Here is a 23,388-nt window from a genome sequence, read left to right on the forward strand (position 1 = left end):
GAAAACCACAAAATATGTGTGTAGCACAGGGGTTGAGAACCGCTGCAATGGGTAATAAATCAGATGCTATTTAAATTAGTTCATAAGAAACTCATTTCCATTCCTAACTACTTAAACAATCTTCAGTGTAGAGTTACAGTTCTAATAAAGGCCCCAGTATTTTAGTAAGAAACTCATGAGCGGCCCAATTATTATATAATAATTATATAATGGCGTGATTATTTGCCACTCTATTAACAGCTAATTAACTTTCCTGATTAAAAAACAAGGTGACCAAGTGATTGCAGGGTGTGAAATGTGGAGGTAAAATTTTATAAGCAGCGGTTGCTTAGAGACTGGAGTGTGCTGAAGTGGACTGAGGCGTGAATTTGTGTGTGTGTGTGTGTATGTGCGCATGCATGTGTGTATGTGAGACAACTCACAGGGTCTTGATGGAGCGGAGCGGAGTAAACAGGCCTTTGCTGATGGTCTGCAGCTTGTTGTCATAGAGAGAGAGCAGATTAAGGCTCTGCAGGTCTTTGAAGGTGTTCACCCTCAGACAGTTGATTTTGTTGGCGTTGAGCAGCCTGGGTGGGCAAAAAGAGGATTTGTCCTTTAAGCACAGTTCAATCAGACAGTGCGGGGTCTGAATACACAACCTACTACACAGCCGAGCCCATCTGTTGTAATGCACTGGGATGTCTTCAGAGTTGGGGGCATAAAAGTGCCAGTCTGTCTAAGTGAAAGGGATTATGAGCTGAGAGTTTATGAATCAACATACGGAATCTGTTTGTAAGACAAAGACCTTTCTAGGATCATTCTACCACTGCGGTGGTGAGTGGTGTTCCGCATCTGTGAAGCCAAAAATGTTAATTTTAATATCCTTAAAATCACTGTTATTTTATTTTACATAAAAATGTAAAATTACTAATTTCTAATGACTTGAAATTACAGATTTGAGTAATTGTGTCAGTGGTGTTACGCCTAGGGTGTTGTAAAACAGAAAATATTTTTTTTTCCTTCAATTACCTTCAATTACACTGGAATTACATGCCTCCCCAGCCACACCAACTACATGTGCTTTTCTAACACCCTGTAATTTTAATTTCCTACAATGTGGAGCTCCTACAAGAGTAGATAAGTCTAAACTTTTGACTGGTCGTGTATACAGGACTACCTGTTTATACTATCAGAATCTTTAAAGTATCAAAGGATTAGGATCTATGCAAGATCCACATCTGGACATCAGACAGACAGTCACTGAGTAAAGCAGTCTAGTCTGGTCTGGTCTAGTCTTAGACTATTGGACCTTAAGGCCTTTTTTCTTGGCCATTCCGTCAAAGACTTCTAGAACTTAAAGGACTTTATTTCCCCCTCTGCTGGACTGAGTCTAAAGCAGGCCTCTCGCTCCGAGCGGTTTTATGTCTCATTTCCGTGCTGGCAGCAGCATCAGAAATGCTGTAAATTCATGATGGCACAGTCTCTTTCCTGATCCGGATACCTTCAGAATGCCAAACAGGATGGAGGAATGCAAACCCTGTCTCGTGCTTTATTTCTCTAAACATGATCAGACATATGATTTCAGACCTATAGTGGACTTTCTTTGGATAAGCAACAGTGCAGACCCGTACAGTCAGTATTCTTGGGGTTCTAGCATAACATAGCTCAGGATTTGAACGTGAGACCCTGGGCCATGGTGGTAGCGTATTGGTCTGCGGAGCTACTACAGCTGGAAGCTCACTTACAAACTCACTAACGCTTACACATTATCCACATGGAGAGCTGTTACACCTCAATTAGTTTTTCTGTTTTGGGCATGAACCCACACCAGTAGGACCTGATGGTTGCATTCCCTCACAAATTGTCTTTGTGTGAACTAAAAATGCATTATGTAGGTGCCACATGGGGATATATATATATATATATATATATATATATATATATATATATATATATATATATATATATATAGCAATAACTGTGGGGCAGTAATCTATGGCGTACATATTGGGCATGCCTGATTTTCAATGCATTTAGAGTGTGCAGATGATCACAGGAGAAAACAGCACCAGGGTATCAGTCCTTTGCACCAATGACTCTTCGTGCTCTTGCTTTCTTTTTGTGCTTCATGTTGAGTTGAGGCTCTGCTGTAGTTCAGCTCTGTTCTGGAGCTGGCCCTCCTCTTCCACGTCGCTACCCTGCCACCTCTGTGTCTCTCCTGCTTAGCTTGCCTGACAATTAACTAACGCAAGGCCTGTGCTTAATTACTGAAAGCCATTCTAATGAGCTTTTGTCTCGGAGCGAACGCACGCATCGTTAGCCTGCTCACAGGGAGAACTAATTAGGTTTGGGGATTTCAAAAAAAAAAGAAAAAAAAAAAAAGGCAAAACAAAGGAACCCCATTCACAACAGTGCGCCTCAAAAACAGCACCACAGTGTCCACGGAGGCCTCTGGGTGCTTTACGGAATGCTGTAAGGCGTTCCTTCGGAAGGGCACTTACTAACCAGACCCATTAGAGAGAGAAGGCTGTAATTGGCAAAAACAGAGGTAATTTGACTCATTAGGGCAGTTGACAAGGCAAACGCTGGAAAGTGCAGGGCTGTACTGCTGGAGCCTGTGTGCTTCGGGCCCTGATAATAACTTGCTGACGTGCGCTCGCTCGGCTCGATTCGGATCCATCGACGTGGGAGTGAGGAAGCTGCCGGACTATCAAAATTTGCCCATCTCCACAAATCATTAGAGGCAGCACAAACAGGCCCATTAAAGCTCGCAGATTTCCACAAATTAGAGCTCTAAACACAGGCATTATGTTTGAGCAATGTTTCCGTGTCTACATCAATATAACTAGGTGTGAGAGATATGCTTCGTAATCAGGCCCAATTTAAATGCTAATGATGTTAGGTACACTCTTGAAGAAAGAGAGAGAGGGGGGGAGTCGAAAACGGCAGAGATCTTGGTGTGTGTCTTCCTCCAGCGAGTCGTCCAAATGGTCCATTTGAGAGTTGGAAGAGGTTTCAGGCCTCAAGACGCTCTGTTCTTTTTGTTCTTTTTGCTTGACTTCTTTTTATGGGGATAGGTGGGAGAAATGAAATAGCTCTTCCTCCAGTGGCATGCATGAGCAGTACACACACAAAAACACACACGCACACACACACAACAACAACAGCACACATGCTCTTTTTTTCTCTCTCTCTTTCTCTCTCTTTCTCTCTCTGACACACTTATAGAGTGGGAAAACAGTACTCACAGCAGTTGCAGGGAGACCAGGCCATCAAACAGCCCCTTGGGTATCTCTGCAATTTTGTTTCCATACAGGACCCTGCAGGAAGGAACAGATGCAGCCCAAAGAAAGGCCAGTAAATCACCACAATACACTCATTTTATGTGTACCTGTCTGTGTGTGTGTGTGCATGTGTGTAGACTATTATTTCTGTGTATACATCTTTCCATCTGTAGACATGTTGCTTTCCCTTTGAATCTGACTGCTACTTTGGGTAAATTCTTCATTTTCATTAAGACTATTGGGATACACAGTGTAGGGAATGGCATTTCAATGGTAAAGAATTCCTAATAATTCCTAAAGCAACACAGTTACAAGTCCAAGTTGTCCCTGTCACACAAAACCCTTGTGTTTTCTCCAAATGGCAACCTTCTTAACTTTCAATAGAAGTCAATGTAAAAAGATTTTATTCCAAGTCATTTTGGAGCAATTCTACTGGCCCATTCAACAGGACATTTTGGCACAATTGTTCATAATAATTATTAACAAGTAAAAAATGGCAAAAATTATTAGTATTTAATATATTAAGTTAGAAATAAAAAAAGTATTTCAGAAACTGAAAGTATGTTCACTGCATTAAAAACATTGAAAAGCTAGTTGTCCCCAAACTTTTGCATGCATGCATGCCTGATCTTCATTGAACTCCTCATTTCTGCATTTTTGAACATATTACTGTATCTGTCTGCAGCATCTGTAAGGTACGGTCCATTACCACAGGCAATCATTTCAACACGTTTCCCTGTACTTAGTAAGGGCGTAGCTACGGGGGCTTTCTGACTGTTTCTGAGGAAAAAATAGTCCTCCTACGCCAGGAAAACAAATATCATGTGCCTTACACTTTTATAACCCAGGGTTCACAGAGTACAGAGTGTACAGTTCCGAACACTGTAACGCACAATCTCAGTTTATTTGCTAAATTTAATATATTATAAAACAAAACATGAGGCACAGACAAAGGTTAAGGGAACATTTTACAAATCATCGCTGTCATGCAACAAAAACTTTGTATTTCAAAATGGCAGCTTTACAGGACAAGGAAAAAAACAATGTAAGACAATATGAAAAGATCTGATTCCAAGTAATTTAGGAGCTTTTCTAATGGTCCGATCTTTGTGAAATTTGGACACAATGTAAAGAACAACTGCCAGACTGAAATCAAGTCAATAAGTGTTTTTTTTTATTTATTTTGTATTTGTGGCAGCAATGATATTTTTTTGTTTTGCTTGTTTCCACTGTAAAGCCTACAAAACAGGGGTGTACACACTTTTGAATACACCAATATAGTGTCGGGTCGCAATGTGAAAGTAGCCCTAGTGTTGTACAAAGTAGGACCTTTTATTTAATTAGCCTTTAACTGGGCGGCGCTCTCGGCTGCTGTAGTCACCTGGGAGTTAAATGTGAGGGCAGTAATGGAGTGTTGTACTTAAGAGTCTGTCTTTTTCTGTCTGGCCATGGTGGCTACAGTGAATGTAGGCTAGGCTAGGCTAATTGGCTAATTGAGACTGTCAATGTCTATCCTCCTGAACCTGCAACTCAGGCTCCATCTAAAAAGAAATTCTAGCTACGCCTCTGGTTCTTAGTAGATCAGAGAACCTGTTGACTCATAAGACATTGATAGTAGAAGGCCAGGGGCAGGTGCTGTTCTGAGTCGGTTTAGAGGGGTTGCTGCCCCTTTCTAAGCACAGGAACACGACTGTCTCTGGTAACTGAGAGTATACAGAGGCAGCAGACAGAGATTAGGGTGAAAAATACTGGCTTACTCCTTTGATATGAGCGTGCGAGTGCAAGCCATCTCATGTGTCCTATTGTTTCATTACCATTGCGAGCGAGTGGCTCTTAAACTGCAGCGTGTGTAAATGAGCTGAGTGCTGCGAGGCTGAGGCCTGTCACTGGCCCAGCTGCGCGGGCAGGGCTTGGGGAGATGGATCGTACGGAATTAATATGCACGGGATGGAGCTACTGTCTCTTTCTGACTTGCTCAGGTGCTGTAAATGAAAGCCTCCTCCTTTGTTCACAGTACCACAGATGTCAGCACACACATACACACACTCGCACACTCCCATGCTCACGCATAGACACAGAGGCTATTTGTACAGCGCGTCACCGCTGTTGTGCCGCCCTTTACGCTAATTCATTTCTCTCAGTCGACAGCTGTCCCATCACTGCCAGACCCCCCCAGTCCTGTGCTTAATCCAGTGCGACAGCAGCGCATTCCAGATCAAATGTGCTCTTTATGAAGTGTTGTAGTGTCAACAGACCTATCAGTTTGTTACATGTGCTCGAGTGCATGCATGTCAGTAGGGTTTTGCTTCAGGCCACAGTGCCAGTCAAAAGTGTACGCTTTCCAGATGAAAACTGTTTGGCCAAAAGTTTTGGAACACTTGTTCATTCATTGTTTGTTTGCGAAACAGGGGTATAAAAAAGAGTTCATCCTGCTTTTGTTGGAGTAACTGTCTCCACTGTCCAGGAAGAAGGCTTTCGACTAGATTTAAATATATATATATATATTGCTGTAAAGATTTGATTGCATTCAGTGACATGAGGTTTAGTGATGTCATGATTTTGTATAATCACCACCCAAATTTATCCCAAAAGTATTGGATGGAGCATCAACCATCATTCTAGAGAACTCTGAGTTCCACTGCTCCACATCTACCCACTTGGAGAAAACACGGCCAATTGTGCTCTCTCAGACTCCGGCTGCTGATGGCATTTGCAATCCTACAGAAATAAACACTGCATTCTCTATAATGCTGATCCAGGTGGATTTATCTCTACAGTTAATAATCGGTTATACACCGACATGCGTGCATCAAAAAATATCTGACATCGGCATTGTTATTCTCTCGAGTATCTTCGCAAGGAGCTGATTTTGAAATATTCACGCATAAGCTTTTAGATGACAATGCGCTGAAAATTGTGGACAACATACATTTGTTCAAGTGTGCTCAAACTTTTGACTGGTACTGCATGTAGTTTATACCCAAACACTTACAGTGAGGTGAGGGAGCGCAGGCCGCTGAAGGCATCTTCGGCAATATCCGAAATATGATTCTTACTCAGATCTCTGAAAACACACAGGCGGTACAGATGTTAAACACACACATTCTCACACACACACACACACACACACACACCTGACACGACATTAGCATCAGAAACTTATTTTCACATGAATACCTGCCGTCCAAACACGTAGCGTCCCAATAATTAGTAACACAGTAGGCATGACCTGGAGCCCATGCTGAACACAGGTAGAAAAATAAGACAGGGTGATGTGAAAAGGGGGCAGGTCACAACATTAACCCTTTAGACCCCACAGTGGCCTCTGAAGGCTGCCCTGTCTTTCACTGTAACGGACATGGGCGGCCACCATTTGGATGACTGGATGATTTATGAAGAAATTTAATAAAGTAGGTAAGTTAAAAGTAGGTTCAAGGAGTGAAGTGTCTACACAGCCAAGGTTACTGGAAGTACGTATGAGCAAAGAACCTTAGAATGAAAACAAATGATTTACAGTGGATTCACAGAAGAACTCTGCATGGATGCCATGGATTTAATAATGTTTCTGGAAAAAGAGGCTAATACTCACATCCTCTTCAGCTTCTTATATGGAGAGAACGCTCCGGGAGGGATGCTCTTAATCAGGTTTTGCTCCAGACGGCTGCAGAGGAAACAAGATAATATGTTACATGCAGCTGTTGCTGTACTGGCCAACACAGCTAAATCAAAACATGCTCATGTCTGGAAACACACAGCACATGTTATCAGGGTCTCTTCATGAATATGATTATGATCTGTGTATGTGTGTTTATGCCTCTGTGTGCATATTTTGTGTGTGTGTGTGTGTGTGTGTGCGTGTGTGTGTGTGTGTGTCTGTGTGTGACGTGGTACGTTGCCCCGGTGATGTGGAGCATGGCAAGGCCACAGTAAGTCATGGACAGAGTCATTAGTCTGTATGAGAAATGGGTCCAGCTCTAGCATTCGCTGCCCCTCCCTGCCTCCCCCTGACCACCACTGTCCCTTCCTTTCTCTGCAATCCATCCCTGCCACGACTGCACAGAGTCACACACACACATCACACACCAACTGGCCTATACATGCATCTGGACACGGATATATACACATGTACACACCCAGCGGACACAACTGCTGGCTTGTATGTACAATAGGGCTGGATTGATATGATCAGTAGTATCAGCTGATATTCACAGCCTACGGTTTTATCAACGTGAGCAAAGAACATGCTGATAACACTGATAATTGCTGCCCTTTTTTGGTTTATCACAATCTCTGGGAATGAACTCCTGACGATCTGGCAAAAACCTGATTGTGCCACTAAGGAACCCAGCATAAGCCACCTTAATTCTATATGACAGCAATACAGGCTGAGCTGGTGAATGTAACCAGTAATACCCAGCACGGTAAGTATTACAAAATGTATTATCTAAACTTGAACATATGATATACTTTTTGGCTATGCCATAATTGGGATTTAAACTCACAATCTCCAGACAATACAGCAAAAACCTTGTTGTGCTACAGGGGAACCTAAAATCAGCTCCTTTCATTTAACTGTACGAAAGCAATACAGCCTGAATTGGTAAATGTAAATGCTAAATGCCATCTGCCATCTCTGGGATTTGAATTCATTACCTCCTGACAATACAGCAAAAACTTTATTGTTCCACAGGGTAACCAAATACACACTCCCTTAATTTAACAACGAATGAAAGCTATACAACCTGAACTGGTGAATCTAAACAATAATCACCATCAAGGTAAGTATTACAAAACTGTATCACCCAAAACTGACCTTATTAGATATTTTTTATTTAGAGGGCTTAAACTCACAACCTCACGCATATTTGTCGAAAGTTGATTGTGCCACTGGGGTGAGCCCACTGGGTGAACATGTCATGGTTAGAATAAAACCTGATTGAATCATATCATTTTTGCTTGTAACTCATCTGGGATTTGAACTCATTTAACTATGAATGGCAAAAATAAATGCTGTTGTGGTAAATATGAACAAGGCACGTATTACAAAAAAAATTAAAATAATAAAAAACATTATTTGAAACGATATTTTACATTTTGAAGTGTTTCTATTGGTCCATTCATCATGCTATATGGATCCAATGTAAACGACAGCTGCCATTTCAAAATATGTCAAAAAGTGAAAAAAACACACAATTGGAGCACGTCAGCGATGATATGCTTGCACAATACATACCCACGGACCTCTACACATACTACAACTACTGGCTTGTACTGACACAAAAAGGCACAACTACCCTGACGTATTCACCCAACACTCATACGCACCTGACATCAACCCATACACACACACACACACACACTCCAGGCTCATTTTGGCACGGCTGTGGCTGGTAGTTAGAGCTCTTGCAGGGGAATTACTGAGAGAGCCATCCAGTGATTTGATAGCCATGCTGCAGATTGAGAGGAGATGGTTTTGAGTTTTCAATCTGCTCCGGAGCTCGCTGTGACTCAGCCCTGGCAGCTGCTACTGGAAATGGGTCTCTGCTGAAATGAGTATAGACCCTGGTGCCGCTCGGCCTATACATCATTTAATTAGCGCTATTTGTTTCTGGCCATGGGCACGGCACGAGTAATGTATCCTGCCTCAGGTAGCCGTTTGTTATGCAAAGGTCATACACTATTGGCAGACGAGGAACGGCACATATCAGGGCAATTACGCACCTGTCCTTTAGTACAAACAAGGGCCCGGAGATCGATATGTATATCAAATACCCGCACTGAGGAGGTGCTGAGACACTCCGAAGCCGGCAGAAACCCGGCAGAATCAGCCTGAGGCGAGACGTACATGCACTCACACACACAGTACAAACACACACGCACGCGCACTAACGCTGTAATGCCCGCAGGCCTGCCGTGACTGCTGTTCAGGTGTTCAGTAAGTGTGGGTACATGTGTGTATATTATGGGCTGTGATCTGATGACAAGTTGGATCGCCTGTTGTTATTATCACCATAAGGGATGATCTTCATTTTGTCCTTCACAGTCCTGCTTAGATTTGTATGATGTGTAAAGCTGCTTCATTTAACACAATGGAACTATGATATTGACAAAAGTATTGAGACACCTACACATTACACCTACATGAGCTTTTAAGACGTCCCATTCTAAACCCATAGGCATTAATATGGAATTGATCCCCTGCAGCTCTGCAGTTATTGAGTCAGCAGAGCGTTGGTCCCTTGTGATTATGTGCTGAGCTTCAGCACTTGGCGACCCTGCTTTAAATAACTTTATGTGGTCTGTCACATTGTGGCGGTTAATAAATGCTTTCACTTTTAAATAATACCACTCATAGTTGATGGTGGGAGGGATGAAATTTCAGGAATTGACTGGTTGCACTGGTGGTATCCTGTCATACTACCACGCTGCTAAATGCCATAAATGTAATGTAAATTTAAACAACTGAAAACCATCTTTAAGGTGACAAGATTGTGCTATGAGAGCAACAGTGTGCTTCCCAATGTGCCTGGCTGTGTGCAGCACACTCTTACACAGTGCTGTGGTCGACAGCGGATCAGAGCGGAGAAAGCCTGCCAGCCTGCGTGTGTGATTGAGTTAAGACCACTGCGGTGCTGCAGATTAGAATGGGGCTCAGGCGTGATCTCATTTGCCTGACTCCAGCTCTTTGGCTGTCTGTATAATTGTGGTGAGCTCATGAGGAAAAGAACTGGAGGACCCCCAGCAGCCTGAGCCAGAGGTGCCCCCAGCTCCAGCAGAGCACTGACACAGCTGCTAATGAGGCTGAGAACTGCAGTGCTAATGGGCCTTCGCTATGCGACAGGAGGAGAGACGGAGAGCTGAACACCTTGTAATATCACAGAGGCTTTATGTATTTACCACACTGGCGGGAGCGCGAGAGAGGGTGTGAGACAGAGAGACAGTAAAAGAGAGAGAATAGGAGCTACACAGACAGAGAATGGGATAAGGAGACAGACCAGGAGAAATATGGGTAATGGACAATATGACAACATTTTGTTGGGCTGCAGGTATTACTAAGGGACCTACATAGGAACTTCATAACATATGCATAAGCATATCACATTAACATGACTTACTTTCATTACATTTCTAATACTGTTATAAGACATCATTCACAAATAATGGAGGACAATGTAAGATAGTTTAGTAAATATTAATATATCAGTAATTTAAATATAGGGCTATTAAGCTGTTTTGTATAAAATAGTAGCTTCAAAATCCCTGTGATGCTCCACTGACTGTAACAGGGAGAGTAGCGTCACTATTGTTGCAACTCCAGATTCTGCACGCTTCTAACTGCACAGTGTAACGTAGGGCAGGACAACGTTCTTGAGAACAGCGTAACACTGCATTGCTCGAGTCATGTTTGTGTAAAATCCTGTAATATTACTCTCCCACCTCAGTCCACGTGCTTCTTTCACTTTCACTCTCAGAAATGTGTGTCCTTAAGTGGTGGCTCAAAACGCAAATTCCTCTTTCTGACTGTAGGTGGAGGCCAGGAGCAGGAAATGCCAATTCTCACATAATGCTGCTTTAAATAAAGTACCATTATTATTTTTTTTATTGATATTTGGGTGTTCAATGTAGCACCCAATGGTCAATGTTTGGGGGAAATCAATGTAAAACAAATGAATCTTTAAAAAAAGTGAATCAATGATAAAAATAAATCTAAAAAGGACAATCTAAATATATGGATCATTTTTAGAATATATTTCTATATTATATGTTATATTTTAACTAAAAGAAAGGTAATGAGGCACATTCATCACCATCAACACAGATTAATTACTGAAATAAGATAATAAAATAATGCGCTGCCATCCAATCACTTTATGTGGTGACGCTACATTGGTTGTTGTTGTTGTTTACAGGCCGACTCTCTATAATGGGTCAAACTCATGAAGTCATTTTTGTGATTCATGCATTTGTTCAGTGTTCTGCATTCTCAGAAACAAAGGTAGTACTTCATCTCAATCACAATAGCATATCGCCATACTGCCCACCCCTAGCAGGAAGAAGCGTGATAAGGACACTGAGAACTCTACAGAGGGATGAAAATCGAAAGGTGAGAGGTGAATGGTGTGTGTGTGACTGATGGGACGACTCACATTTCCACGATGCCCTCGGGTAAGTTGGCCGGGATTTCCGTCAGTCCTTTTCTCCTGCAGTCCACAATGTTGTTGTTGCAGCTGCAGCTAGCAGGACAGACGGACGCTTGGGGAGCACAGGACCTCGGCTCCGACTGAGCAGGGCCTGTCGGACCGGAAAGCATGCAGGAAAATCAGGGAAAGTTCAAGAAAGATCTCATTCAGAGATACACACATTAAGAAACCATACAAGGCAAAGCAAGACAGAGATAATAGTGTTTCATCACTGAACTGCGTCAATGACAAACAGCTACATCGGAATGCAAGTAACTCCACATGACTCATACAAGAGCAAAAAAACGTTCATTCTTGCATCCGAAAAAGGAAGATAATGGGAATGCACTGAGCTTCTGTTGTTTTACGACTTTTCCGTGCTGCGTAATTAAGAAATGACTCTTAAAATGACTGTTGTGTATTGCAGTTCAGCTGCTGAGTATATTCCTCAGCTGATTAATGGGAAGAGGGAGGCAGTTGGGGCTTAATTAACAAGGCCTGGACGTGAATATTTTCACCAATTAGACGACGAGGTCCATTAGATAGCTCCCAACATTGCAAGGAAAGACATATTTGCTTACATTTAAGCGGGCCTGGTGTTAATGAAGGCACATTACGCATCGCTTAAAGTACAGCACGCTGCAAGACAAGCAATACTTTCACACTGTGGGAAGATTACTGACTGCTAAACTACAGTTTCACTCACCTTGAATGATACACTGTGTGTGTGTGTGTGTGTGTGTGTGTATGTGTGCCTGAGCTGTACCTGTACAGACAAATTCTCTCTTCTGCACATCAGGGACGCTGAGCCCTCTCATGTGGGCAGGCGACATGCACTGAGTGAAATGGGCAAGCCCCTTTCTCTGCCGCAGCCAATCAGACAGCCAGGACAGGTGGCAGTCGCAGTGCAGGTTGTTGGAGTGCAGACGACTGGTGACAGAGAGAGGGGGTGGGGGGGGGTCCAACAGACAATAGAAGAGAGAGAAAATAAAAAGAGTCAGAAGGCCTACAGTACTATATGGTTCTCAATGTGACCTTTTAAGCATTTAAGCGGCTCTTTACTGTCATGCAAAAACCTTGAATCTTGAATTGGCAACTTTTTTTTTAAGAAAAGCAAAAAACCTTCCTAACTATCAATGGAAGTCAGTGAAAATTTCTATTGGTCCATTTACCAAGAAATTGTGACCCAATGTCAAATGAACAACTGCCAGATTCACGTTATGTCAAAAATGACACAAAATGAAACATCCACACTGGAGATGCAAGATTTGGGCATGCCAGTGATGATATACAGCAGTAAAATACAGTGGTATTAGAGTGGGGCACAAACTGCAAAAATGGAAATGTGAGTTTTAGTCATAGCAACGATGTGTAACTGTCAATGCAAATCGAAAGGTCTAGCAAAATCATAGGCTTGAAAAAGGTTACAACGAGCACACAGCACTGGCGTAACCTGATGATCCATTCATGCTTTGCTATGTTTGTGACCATGGCGGAACACCCGCGGCTCCCGGGGTGAAAGTGCTCCCCTCTGCCAACACCTTCATTTTGTCAAGGTCTCCAGCAATATGGCAGCGCTCCCAATGCAGACACCCAGCTTAATATCTACCTCTCACGGATCATTACGCGGCGGGGAGGGGGACGAGAGCTGCAGAAAAAACGTGGCGTCAGCAAATCAAAGCGGGCGTCTGTACCCTTTACAAAGGCCTGCAAGTGAAATAATAAGGCACTATCCAGCTGGGGGGGCTGTGAAATTGCTCATTGAGGAGAGCAGCAGGAACGAGGGTCCTTATGGAACCTTTTTCCATTACAAACCCCGGCTCACTGCTTCCTTGTTGTCGCGGATTAATTATGGACAAGCGGGATTACGGAAATGGAGGGACGAGGATGCCCGGGGTCCGTGGTGGTCCGAGGTAAGCGCGCAAGGTCGAAGGAACAAAAATAAAAAACAGCCCACAAAAGAGCAGCTCAGCACACCTAGCGTATCGACCAGCGTCCGTGGAAAATGACTCCTCGTCTAGCGGCGGGAGTCTCCTCGCTCTTTTTATTTGGCTGAGTTATTGAATGGCAAGCGCCATGGGGTGATATCATTTGATCTAATTGAATGGTTGCTGCACGAAGATAGCAGGTCTGGAGGAGGGGAGGAGAGAGGACAAAGGGTTGGAGGGCTAGTGCAGGGAGGAGACGAAGGAGGGAGGTAAGCTGAACTATTTCATCAGAGATCTGGAGCCACCCCCACCCTCACCCTCCACATCGCCCATTCCCATCCTGCTAAAGGGATTACAGACATCTCTAAACATTTGATTTAATAAGTCGTTTTTTTACGAGCGACAAATTCAATAGTGAGATCTCGGGGATATTAGGGGGCCGAAAATCCAATACAAAGGAACCGGGGTAGTAGGGGCGGCCTCTGTTGTGGATAATTCAATACGGCAGAGGGAGCGGCGCGCACTGCCAGCCTAGCGTCAGCAAATTCAATCCGGCACGAAGGGGCAGGCCTGTCTGAGGGCTCTGACGGATGGGACCGTGGCCAGACTGCCTGACCGTGGGGCTGACCACTGATGGAGCCAGAGGGCCCTGGGTAGAGAGAGACGAAGAGCGAAACAGGGCCTCCGGAGGGCCCGCAGAAGGATTCCAGACTCTGGCCAGCCAGCTAGCCGCAGAGCGCCTCAGTCCAGGGGGTTTGGGGGCCCGGGCTGTAGAGACAGCCCCCCGAATGTTAGAGCACAACCAGCGTTTACTGCTGACATCCCCACTTTTATTTATGTCTCCTGGAGCCTATTGCTCCACCACATGCTAATCGTAAGGAAAGCTAGCCTGATCCCCTGCTAATACACAGACTCGGCCACAGATGGGACCCATCCAGGCCCGGGCTGGTCGCTGAGGAATGATTCGATCGATTGTGGTTTGAGTCCAGCGGTGGAAAAGTGGTGTAGCGACACGGCCTCGTATGGGAGCCGTCTCTAACCAGGCTCATATAACTCCTACACAAGCAGACCTCTGAGATCTGTACACCTGGAGACAAACTACAAGACCTTGACTGGGAACCGAATCACAGAGCTCGATGAAAGATTCAGTGCTTGAATTTATGTTCGGATACTGTAAAATACAACGGCCTGTACATTCCAAAACGCCATGTGGTAACACACACTTTAATTGTGTTTATTCAACTCAAATAAATACTGAGAATGACCCATTGTTTGAGCCTAAGTATTTATATGAGTGGAATAAACTTTTAAAATTGTTTGTTGCCACAGTTTCTCTAAATGTTCTAATGTTTTTTTTCGTTTTTTTTGTTTTTTACAAATGAGCTATCCGAATTTAGTTTGTTTGTAACAGCATTTACTGAAAGTATTGGAAGATAATATTTTGTAATATTACATTAAAAATAACAACACAAATTCTTAGAGAATTCTGAGATGTATTTTGAGACAGAATTCTGAGATGTTGGTGCCATAAACTGGAAACCCCCCTGTCACTCAGAGGTGGAGTCTGGAAATGCGTAAGAAGGGAGACAGTGGAGTGGTGGTGGATGCAAATGTTTTTTTTTTAAGAAATAAAGAGATTTATAGGGCCTGGGAACTGAGGATGGGTACCTTTGGGCGTGGCATTTCTCCTACAATAAGAAATGAAGTCCCAACTTCACATAATCACAAAAAAATTATCTAAACCATTAAAAATGCTTGCAAATACGCTGCCAGACATGTTTTACAATAGTTTCGGAATAAAATTCCTAATGCTTATTTTCTATAAAAAAAAAACAAGCAGGGTGAAAATGTACACACAGGGTGTTATGAGACAAAAATAAAAATATCCCCCTAAGAAAACACATTTCTTTACATTTATCATTATTTTATCATCAGAAATATTACATAACTCAGAACACATATGTAAGTTCACTGGTGGTTCTGAATAGTAAATAAAAGTCCTATATTTGCAGTGCAAACATTGCGCCCCCTAGTTTCCATCATCACCACTGCGAAGAAATCAGAGCTGATACATATTAAACCACTCTGAATGACTTTGTTCATATCTCAGTGATTCAATTATGCAGAAATGATGCAGACATTATGCAGAAAAGGGCAAAAACTTTGACTCGCAGCTCCAAAAGCAGGTGCCAGAAATCCCTTGCCTTGTAGCTCTAACAGAGTAACGACCCAGCATGTGGTGGTTACACCACAGTGGACGTGTAGATTCACTGAGCGATGCCTTTTCCCCCCGCTAACCCAGAGAAAAGCCTAATACTCACAGAGTCCGCAGCTTGGGCATGTGGTTGAAGCTGGACAGCGGGATGAGGGTGATGTTGTTGTTGTTGAGAGTGCTGGAAGGCAGAAGAGAGACAGAAAAGATCAGACCACTATATCGATCCGGTGGAGCTTCACACAAAGACTGAATAGCAGGAGCACGTTTTTAGTGGAAGAAGAAGGGCTGGGGTGTTCAAAACAAAGACACAAATCCAAACAGTTTCGCTAAAGGAATAATCGCGGCAGATTTGTGGCGTGTCTGTATTGACTAGGCCTCAGTGGATTAGGAGGAGTGCGCTCTTTGGGAAGGAAATAAAGACATTATCTTTGAACTGAACTAAATCCTAAAATTAGTTCAGTGTAATTTGGGGTAATCCTCCACTCCAATGGCTTGCCAACACTATATATGTGTGTGTGTGTGTGTATATGGTTCCCAGTACTGCTGTGGTGTATATAATACTTGATTGGTGTGGGTCCACAGCATCATGTAATCGGCTTTGAGGCATCATGGCCGATGTGTGCAGCTGTAAGCATGGCTAGCAAGCTCGTTTGCTTCCTGCCAGAGCAGCAGCCTTTCTCATTAGCGTTAGTTAGCCACCTTAATCTTGTAATAAAGCCATTTTACGCTTGCAAGGTCCAAACCCATGCCTTGCTGTACCCCTCCCTCTGAGCAAGACAGAGCGGGCCTGGAACTTGTCAACTGAGCCTGTAAAGAATTCCAAAGAATTCCCTAAAGGTTCCCAAGTGGCTGGAACTTTATTGGGACGTCAATAAACTCATGTAAACATGTGAATAACAGATCATATCAACACATCAAGCAACATTTCATGACAAAAATACTACCCACACATTTGCACCCACTATTTCATTCACTACTGTCTGTAGTGTCAGCATGGCGACAACCAAGCGCAACCATGGGTTGTGTCCCAGCAAATTTCCACTTGTCCATTGGACAGCTCAATATGCTCGGATGAAAACAATAACTGCCAGTTCTGTTATGTTAAATAAAAGACATCAGTGCTGGGCTGGCTAGCATCATGCATCATATGATGGGGAGAGGAAGGGCCATCCTTCCCACCCAAAGAGAGCGAGGCCAGCCATGCTGTCTTGGGACACCCAGCCTTGGACAAGCAAAGGATGCCAATTTGATGTGAAACTAATATCTAAATATGTGAAGGTCCTTCAAACTTGAACAAGGTTCTGAACACTCCACTGGAATCATCCACCAAGGAACCCTCAACTGCAAGTGGAACTTCAGCCTGGTTGAACTGCTGAATCTGCTCAGCTTCCAGCCAAAGTCTGGGGTCGCACTATGCCGCCTACTGAAGGGTTTTGAGGGCATGCGGTGTCGGGGGAAGCTCCTCAGAAAAAGCCTCTGGTTTTACAGCAGAGACTCGCTCAGGGGAAGCGTTGCGGCTCAAGAACTGACGCCAACTCAGCGCGGCACTGGACCCGCCAAGCCTTCGCTTTTCACTCACAAGCGGCTAATTCAATCTTAACCTCCTCATAAACAAGGGAGGAAGATGGATATGACCACAGGATAATACGTTTCACCATTTCTGCGATCCGACTCATAACTCCGGCCGTGGAAATTCCCCGTCCCCAGCAACAGCACCGCTTAAAAGACCAAACTGAGAAAAAAAAGAATCACACAAATAAGAGAAAAAAAGAATCGCTCCATAACATCAAATTCTTGTGGAACTTTTAATGACAATCTTAATATTGTTTTTGGCGTGGATCTGTGGGGGAACACTTTATTAAGACTGAAGGGAAGAGAAAAAAAAACACATCTCAATGGCATGGAAAATTATTGTTATTCCAGAAAAATACTACACACAGGGTGGAGGAATCACCCTTTTGAGAGGCTGACCAAAAAATGGTTGCATCCCAAAGAGGAGAACATGATCTGCTCCTCAAGGTCTCTCCACTGAGCTGCGGAGGCGAGAGCAGTGCAAGATCCCAAGGTGGAACGCCCTGGTAAAAGCCTGCTTCTTCCCAGGAAGGATAGGCACTTATCCGCCATTCTCTGAGTTCCTCCAGGACAGACTTTTCACCAGTAGCTCTGGTGCTGGGACATAGAAAAAGTACAGAGGAGTGGATATATGCAGCTGGAGAGGAATTTGAAGAAAAAAGCAATAAGAACCCCCTCCCTCCCACACTCCACCCCACCCGCCCCAAAGTGCACCTAACGGCTTGCACTAATAGAGGTAGTGCTCTCCAACTCATCCATATTTCAACTGTCCAGCTCCGGCTATAAAAAACTCGGGTAAAAATAATCTTATATGGATTTCCGTCCTCCTAGGCATAGTTAGAGGAGGCTTACTCTTGACCATATGTCTAAGCCGTAATGAGAGTGGGTCTAAGCAGGTATTATAGCATCTGTCAGGGCAGACAAAGGTTTTACACAGTGTCCACCACCAAAAATAATTTTGCATGGAAAAAGTATTGGGACACCTGCTTATATATTGAGTCTTCTTTTTTGTAGCATTGCTGTGAGGATCTGACTGCATTCAGGGACAAACGCTAGTGAGTTCAGGATGTTGGATGATCACCACCCCACCTCTTTCCGAACTCCCGAACTCCCTAACTGATGGAAAAAGTATTGGACAAAGCACCAACCATCATTCCAGAGAACCCAGTGCCAATGCTCCACAGCGCAATGCTCTGGGGCTTTATACCCCTCCAGCCCACTCAAGGCATTATTAGGCACAGTGCCATCAGGTTCATTGATATCTGCTCCAGGGAGTCCTATCCTATTGGCAATTGGCAACACAGGATTTATACATCTGTGTCTGTAACAGGTGCAACTTAAAGCAGCTGAATGCATTAATTAAAAAAGGGTGTTCAGAAACATTTGGACACATAGTGTATAAAGGGGCCCGTTGACCTAAAATGCAGTGCTAACAGTGCTAATTAATGACTCCAACAAGCATATGCTTCGTATGGAGACTTGTCTTTAAAGATTACCTTTACATTTTTATTTGATTTATTCTTTTTGAGTGTTTGAGGGAAATGGCAACTGCCACAGGGAAAAAGTGATGGGTCCTCTGTGTCTCCTAAGAGTGTGCATTCAAACTTAAACCGAATCAAATCAATACTGGCTCCTGACTAATAACACACCGCCTAAGCTTAACAATGTTACTTTATGATTTTATTTAAGGCCTTATTGACGCCCTGCTCAATGGTATTGAGTAGCTATTAGCCGCTCATTCACCTAGCCTTGCCTTCTCATGGCTAGGTGAGCGAGCTTGTCTCGAAGGGGACATCTTTTTTTTATTTATTGAAATGTTTCTTTTTTGGGTTCTGTTTCTTTTCTTCGCTTTTCTTTTTTTGGCTGTGTCAAGACAGCTTTCCCACAGTCGGAGAAAAGCTCGGGCTGGGGTCTGGAGGGCCCTCAGCATTTCTCCAGCCCCTCATTAGAGGGGTTTTGGAGAGGGTCCGGGACACTTTCCTCTTGAAAGAGGGTGAAATAAGAGAAAGGCTGGAAGTATGGGCTTCTGGGTGGGGGACAGAGACAGAAAAGAAAGAGAGAGAAAGAGAGAGAGAAAGAGACAGACAGACAGATGGACAGACAGACAGTGAGCACCCCAGAGGACTCTGCAGCCATCTATCCACCGCTGACTCAGACACAATCACACACACACACACACACACACACACACACACACACAGAAACACACAGCCGAGGAACTGGGAAGCCACAGACACACGCAATGCGACACGATGCATAGTGCACTGTGCGTGTGTACTTCTGGCTGGCTGAGGGAGGACCACCACTCAGATCTGCGTTCACACACATACCCCCTTTGACTCCCCTCAATAAGAAAAGGTCAAGAGTGACTTGTTTTGTGCAAAGGTGAAGTTTCCCACGGGTCTCGAACCAGGCCGCTTTCTCTTTTAGTACAAAACAGAGTGGCCACAAAGGTGAAGGGTGCATAATGAACCCTTATTACCAACCAGTGCAGTGTAAGTCCTGGTATATGAATTATTTCTTACCTTCTACCTTCAACCTCTAACTGTTCCACCGCTCCCACGTTTGTGTCTACGAGTTCCTTAAATGAAACACAGGCATAAGCTCTTTATGTCAGCTAGCTATTTTTTACAGCTACCTGTGGGCCCTTTTCAAGCACTGGAGGAATATCTTGTTTATTTATTAATATCATGTTTTTACAGAAATAAATAAAATATCCAAAGCTTGAGTCTGCCAATACAGAAAATGATCTATCCTACTCATGGGTTGTATTTGGAAAATCTTCTATGGGCTCTATATAGAAATTTATCTATGGAAAATCTCTAGACCTGGGCTTAATCCCGGCCTAGAAAACGGGCCTTGATAATCTTGGAGAGGGTTAATGGGTGGGGATGGGGGATGGGGGATGAGGATAAGGAAGCGGCGCCTGAGACGCAAGGTGACATTTTCCGAATGTTGTCATGGCTCCAAGCAAGTCCGCTGCTGCCACCACTGCTGCTGCTGCTGCTGCTGCACAACAGCGGGTGTGTGCCTAGAGTGTGCCCGTGTCGGCTCTTTAAGCCAAACCGAATGAGTGGAGTGCCTCCAGATGGAAGCTAATTTCATTATGAGGGCCCAGGCTCCTTCACTTGTTGCGGCGTGACGGAATCCGTCCGGCCGGGGATGAAAATGCTTGCCTTTGTTTTGCTAAGCGCAGAAGGTTCAGCTGCAGCGAAAAGCTGCAATCAGATGTCACCGCGCTAATTCAAATAAACCAGGCGAGGGTAAACATGGAAATGACACGATCTGCCTCGCAAAGTCCTGCACATGTGGTTAAGTAAAGGCTTATTAAAAAAAATAAATAATGAATCAACACTAGACATTTTGATTTTGGCTGTCGTTCATTAGGCATGCTTTAACCCCTTAAGCACAAAGACCCGTATGTAGGCCCAAAGTTCAGTCCCTTACCCTTCCAACCTAACATGCATTCATTAGCTTCATTCTACTTAAGATTAATAACCACTGTTAAAAAAATACAAAATGCCTGGTCTACTAATTCCCACCTGCAAGTCAGACCTCAATCTGTGACATGACATTCCCAGACTGGCTGTCTATAGCAGGCAGTTAGACAGTTGTGCCACTCAAGAGCTGTGAAACGATGCTTTAAATGGTATTTTAAAACACTGTTGTGAGTAAATGTTAGTCGTAATATGTAAGCTTAGGGGTGGCACAACTGTCTAACTGCCTGAGCATCAGGAGACCATAAGTTTGAGTCTTGGGAATGCTGCAGTCTTCCATAGTCAGAAGTCTGACTGATAAAAGCACTCACCTAAGGTGGCATGAGTTAAGCTCACACTGTACCGTTGACCGTGCTGAAATGTATAATTAATATACATCTGAAGTTTAAGGTGTCATCCTTTAAACTCACATCTGCTGCATCTATTGCATACCAGTGGCAAGGAACTGACCCAGCCAGTAATTTCAGCACATTTCCCTGTGCTTCATTAGAAAACAAAACCCACTGACTTTGAAATGTGCTTATAATGGAAGTCAATGGGAAGACGCTGAAGTGCCTACCCTATGGATCCTACAATAAACGTGTTTTGACTCAACAGGTTAAAAATGCAGAGACATATTTGCTTATGCTGGTAACTGACTGTGTGCTACATACATGGCAGTATAAGATTAGATAGGTAAACACTGAAGTATTCCTTTAAGATTCCTGACTGAGTAATAGACCTTGTAGGAAGACTGAAGGCCATTCTGTGCTTCCTCTAAGGAAGATTAAGGAATGACTAAAAGAGTGTGAGCAGAGCAGATGAGTGGATGTTGGGAGGGAAACAGGTACCACAGCAAAGACAGACAGACGTGCTGCTCTGGCCCTTGATGAGGCCATTACAGCTTAAATGAGGACAGATTGAATCTAAGCTGTTCCCCCCGTCCCCTTCCCCCACCGCTTCAGCTCTCGCTGGCCGCCCAGGAGCGAATGATTAATTGTGTGCGGGGGTCCGACTGCTGGGATGCTGCCGGTCCACCCCCTCCCATCCCCCTTGCTTTGGCGCAGACCAAGCAAAGATAAGGCAACGCGGGCGCGAGTGTTGGCAAGGCAATTTCCTGTACAGGAAAGTGCTGTTTGGGAGCTAATGACGGGTCCCTCCCCCCAACACAGCCTCCACCCCCCCCTCCTCGGTTCTCTAATCCATTCCCTCATTTAGCAACCGGCCTGCTCCCGCCACTCGCCTGCCTGTTGTCTGTCACATAAAGCCTTCTATTGACTGAAAGGCAAGCTTTCAATCAGGCCGGGGCAGAAAGTAAGATTGATTTGTCCTGTGGGAGGCGAACTGGTGTTAGAAATTAAAGATGCATGGAATATCTGATTTGCGACGAATCTGGGCTCCTCTCACTCTTTCCCTCTCTGCCTTCCCTCTCTCTACTTTAACCGCAATGGGGCCATCACTTTCTAACTACCAGCGAAGAGGGCATTAGGCAGAGAAGAACAGGACTAATGTTTTTTACATGGGCTCTGAGGTTAGAAATGATTAGTATAAAAGGGCGCAGAACCGAAAAAAAAGGGAGCGAGGTCCACTTCCATCGTTGCCTGGGAGAGCATTCAAAAGGTCACGCTCTGAGGCTTTTCTGAAGTGAAAAAAAAAAACCCAAAAGAACTCAGCCAAACTGAAAGCGCCCAAGAACTGAACACTATATTTTTCCTGACCTCTCCATAAGAAACACGGAACATTTCATGACTAATACATTTAGGTTTCGATCTAACGCCCACTTGTCTCACGCCGGAGCGGAACCGAGACTCTAGCTTGACCACAGAAACGTGATAGCTCCTCTTTGACGCCACACTTCAGCTTTCGGAGCTTGAAGTTGGGCGTTTTCTCACCAAGAATAACTGGAGACGTTTGTCCACGATAAACATATTGTTGTCCTAAGAAAATGTATTTTTTATATAAACGTAGACCGCGGAAAATTAGACCACTGAGCCACTCGATCTTTCTTTTTTTGTGCTATTTGAAATCACCTTTTATCTCCCGTAAACCGGAAAAGTGGAATTTTGGGATGAGAAATCTGACTGAAGCCCCTCCTCCTCCCAATCTTAAGCCCAATAAATTTCAGCTGTACTTTCATAACAAAGCTTTTGTAATCCACCACCACCTACCTCTTTCCTTGATCTCTGCCATATCTATTGGTCCCAGCTCCACTTATCAAAGTAGGGTTTGGCCTTTTATCACAAAGTAGAAGCCACCTGAACACCAGTCCAAAGCTTGTCCCAGAGTTCTTCCCCCTCACTTACAGTGTCCTCCAATGTCATCATATGGTCACACAAAAACCTTATATCTCCATTTTTGTTGTTTTTCATATTTTGTCTTAATTCAAATCAGGCAGTTGTTCTTAATAGGAATGCTCCAAAATGACCTGGTATTAGATCTCTTTACATTGACATCCATTGAAAGATAAGAAGGTTGTTCCTTTCTCCCGTAAAGTTTTGGAGACAAGATTTGTGCATGAGAGCAACGATGTCGCACAACGCACACACATAAATGCACAGCTTGGAATGTGCTTTTTTCCCTTTATCAAAGTCACAGATCTTCTACAATTTGTTTAAACAAAAGAGAGAAATGCTTCAAATTCTTGGATGCAGATAGAAGCACTACCCCCCCCCCCCCCCCAGCTCGCTATAATCTGGCGTGCAAATGAAGTGCATGCGAGCGAGCTCTAAACAAAAGGATGAAAACATCATTAAA

The 23,388-nt window shown here is 43.9% G+C and overlaps 1 protein-coding gene across 1 annotated transcript in view; it reads right to left on the reverse strand.

Moving 5' to 3' along the window:
- The window catches only part of slit3 (slit homolog 3 (Drosophila)), a 197,357-nt gene that overhangs the window by 51,445 nt on the left and 122,524 nt on the right, over positions 1-23,388 (reverse strand). The window contains exons 7-13 of the mRNA XM_072663035.1: positions 15,693-15,764; positions 12,210-12,373; positions 11,411-11,555; positions 6,853-6,924; positions 6,256-6,327; positions 3,228-3,299; positions 423-566 (exon numbers count right to left, since the gene is read on the reverse strand). Of these exons, the coding sequence (XP_072519136.1) occupies positions 423-566; positions 3,228-3,299; positions 6,256-6,327; positions 6,853-6,924; positions 11,411-11,555; positions 12,210-12,373; positions 15,693-15,764 (741 nt within the window). The remainder of the gene's footprint in view (positions 1-422; positions 567-3,227; positions 3,300-6,255; positions 6,328-6,852; positions 6,925-11,410; positions 11,556-12,209; positions 12,374-15,692; positions 15,765-23,388) is intronic.

Source organism: Salminus brasiliensis, chromosome 19, assembly GCF_030463535.1.
Source record: "Salminus brasiliensis chromosome 19, fSalBra1.hap2, whole genome shotgun sequence".
Lineage (NCBI taxonomy): Eukaryota > Metazoa > Chordata > Actinopteri > Characiformes > Bryconidae > Salminus > Salminus brasiliensis.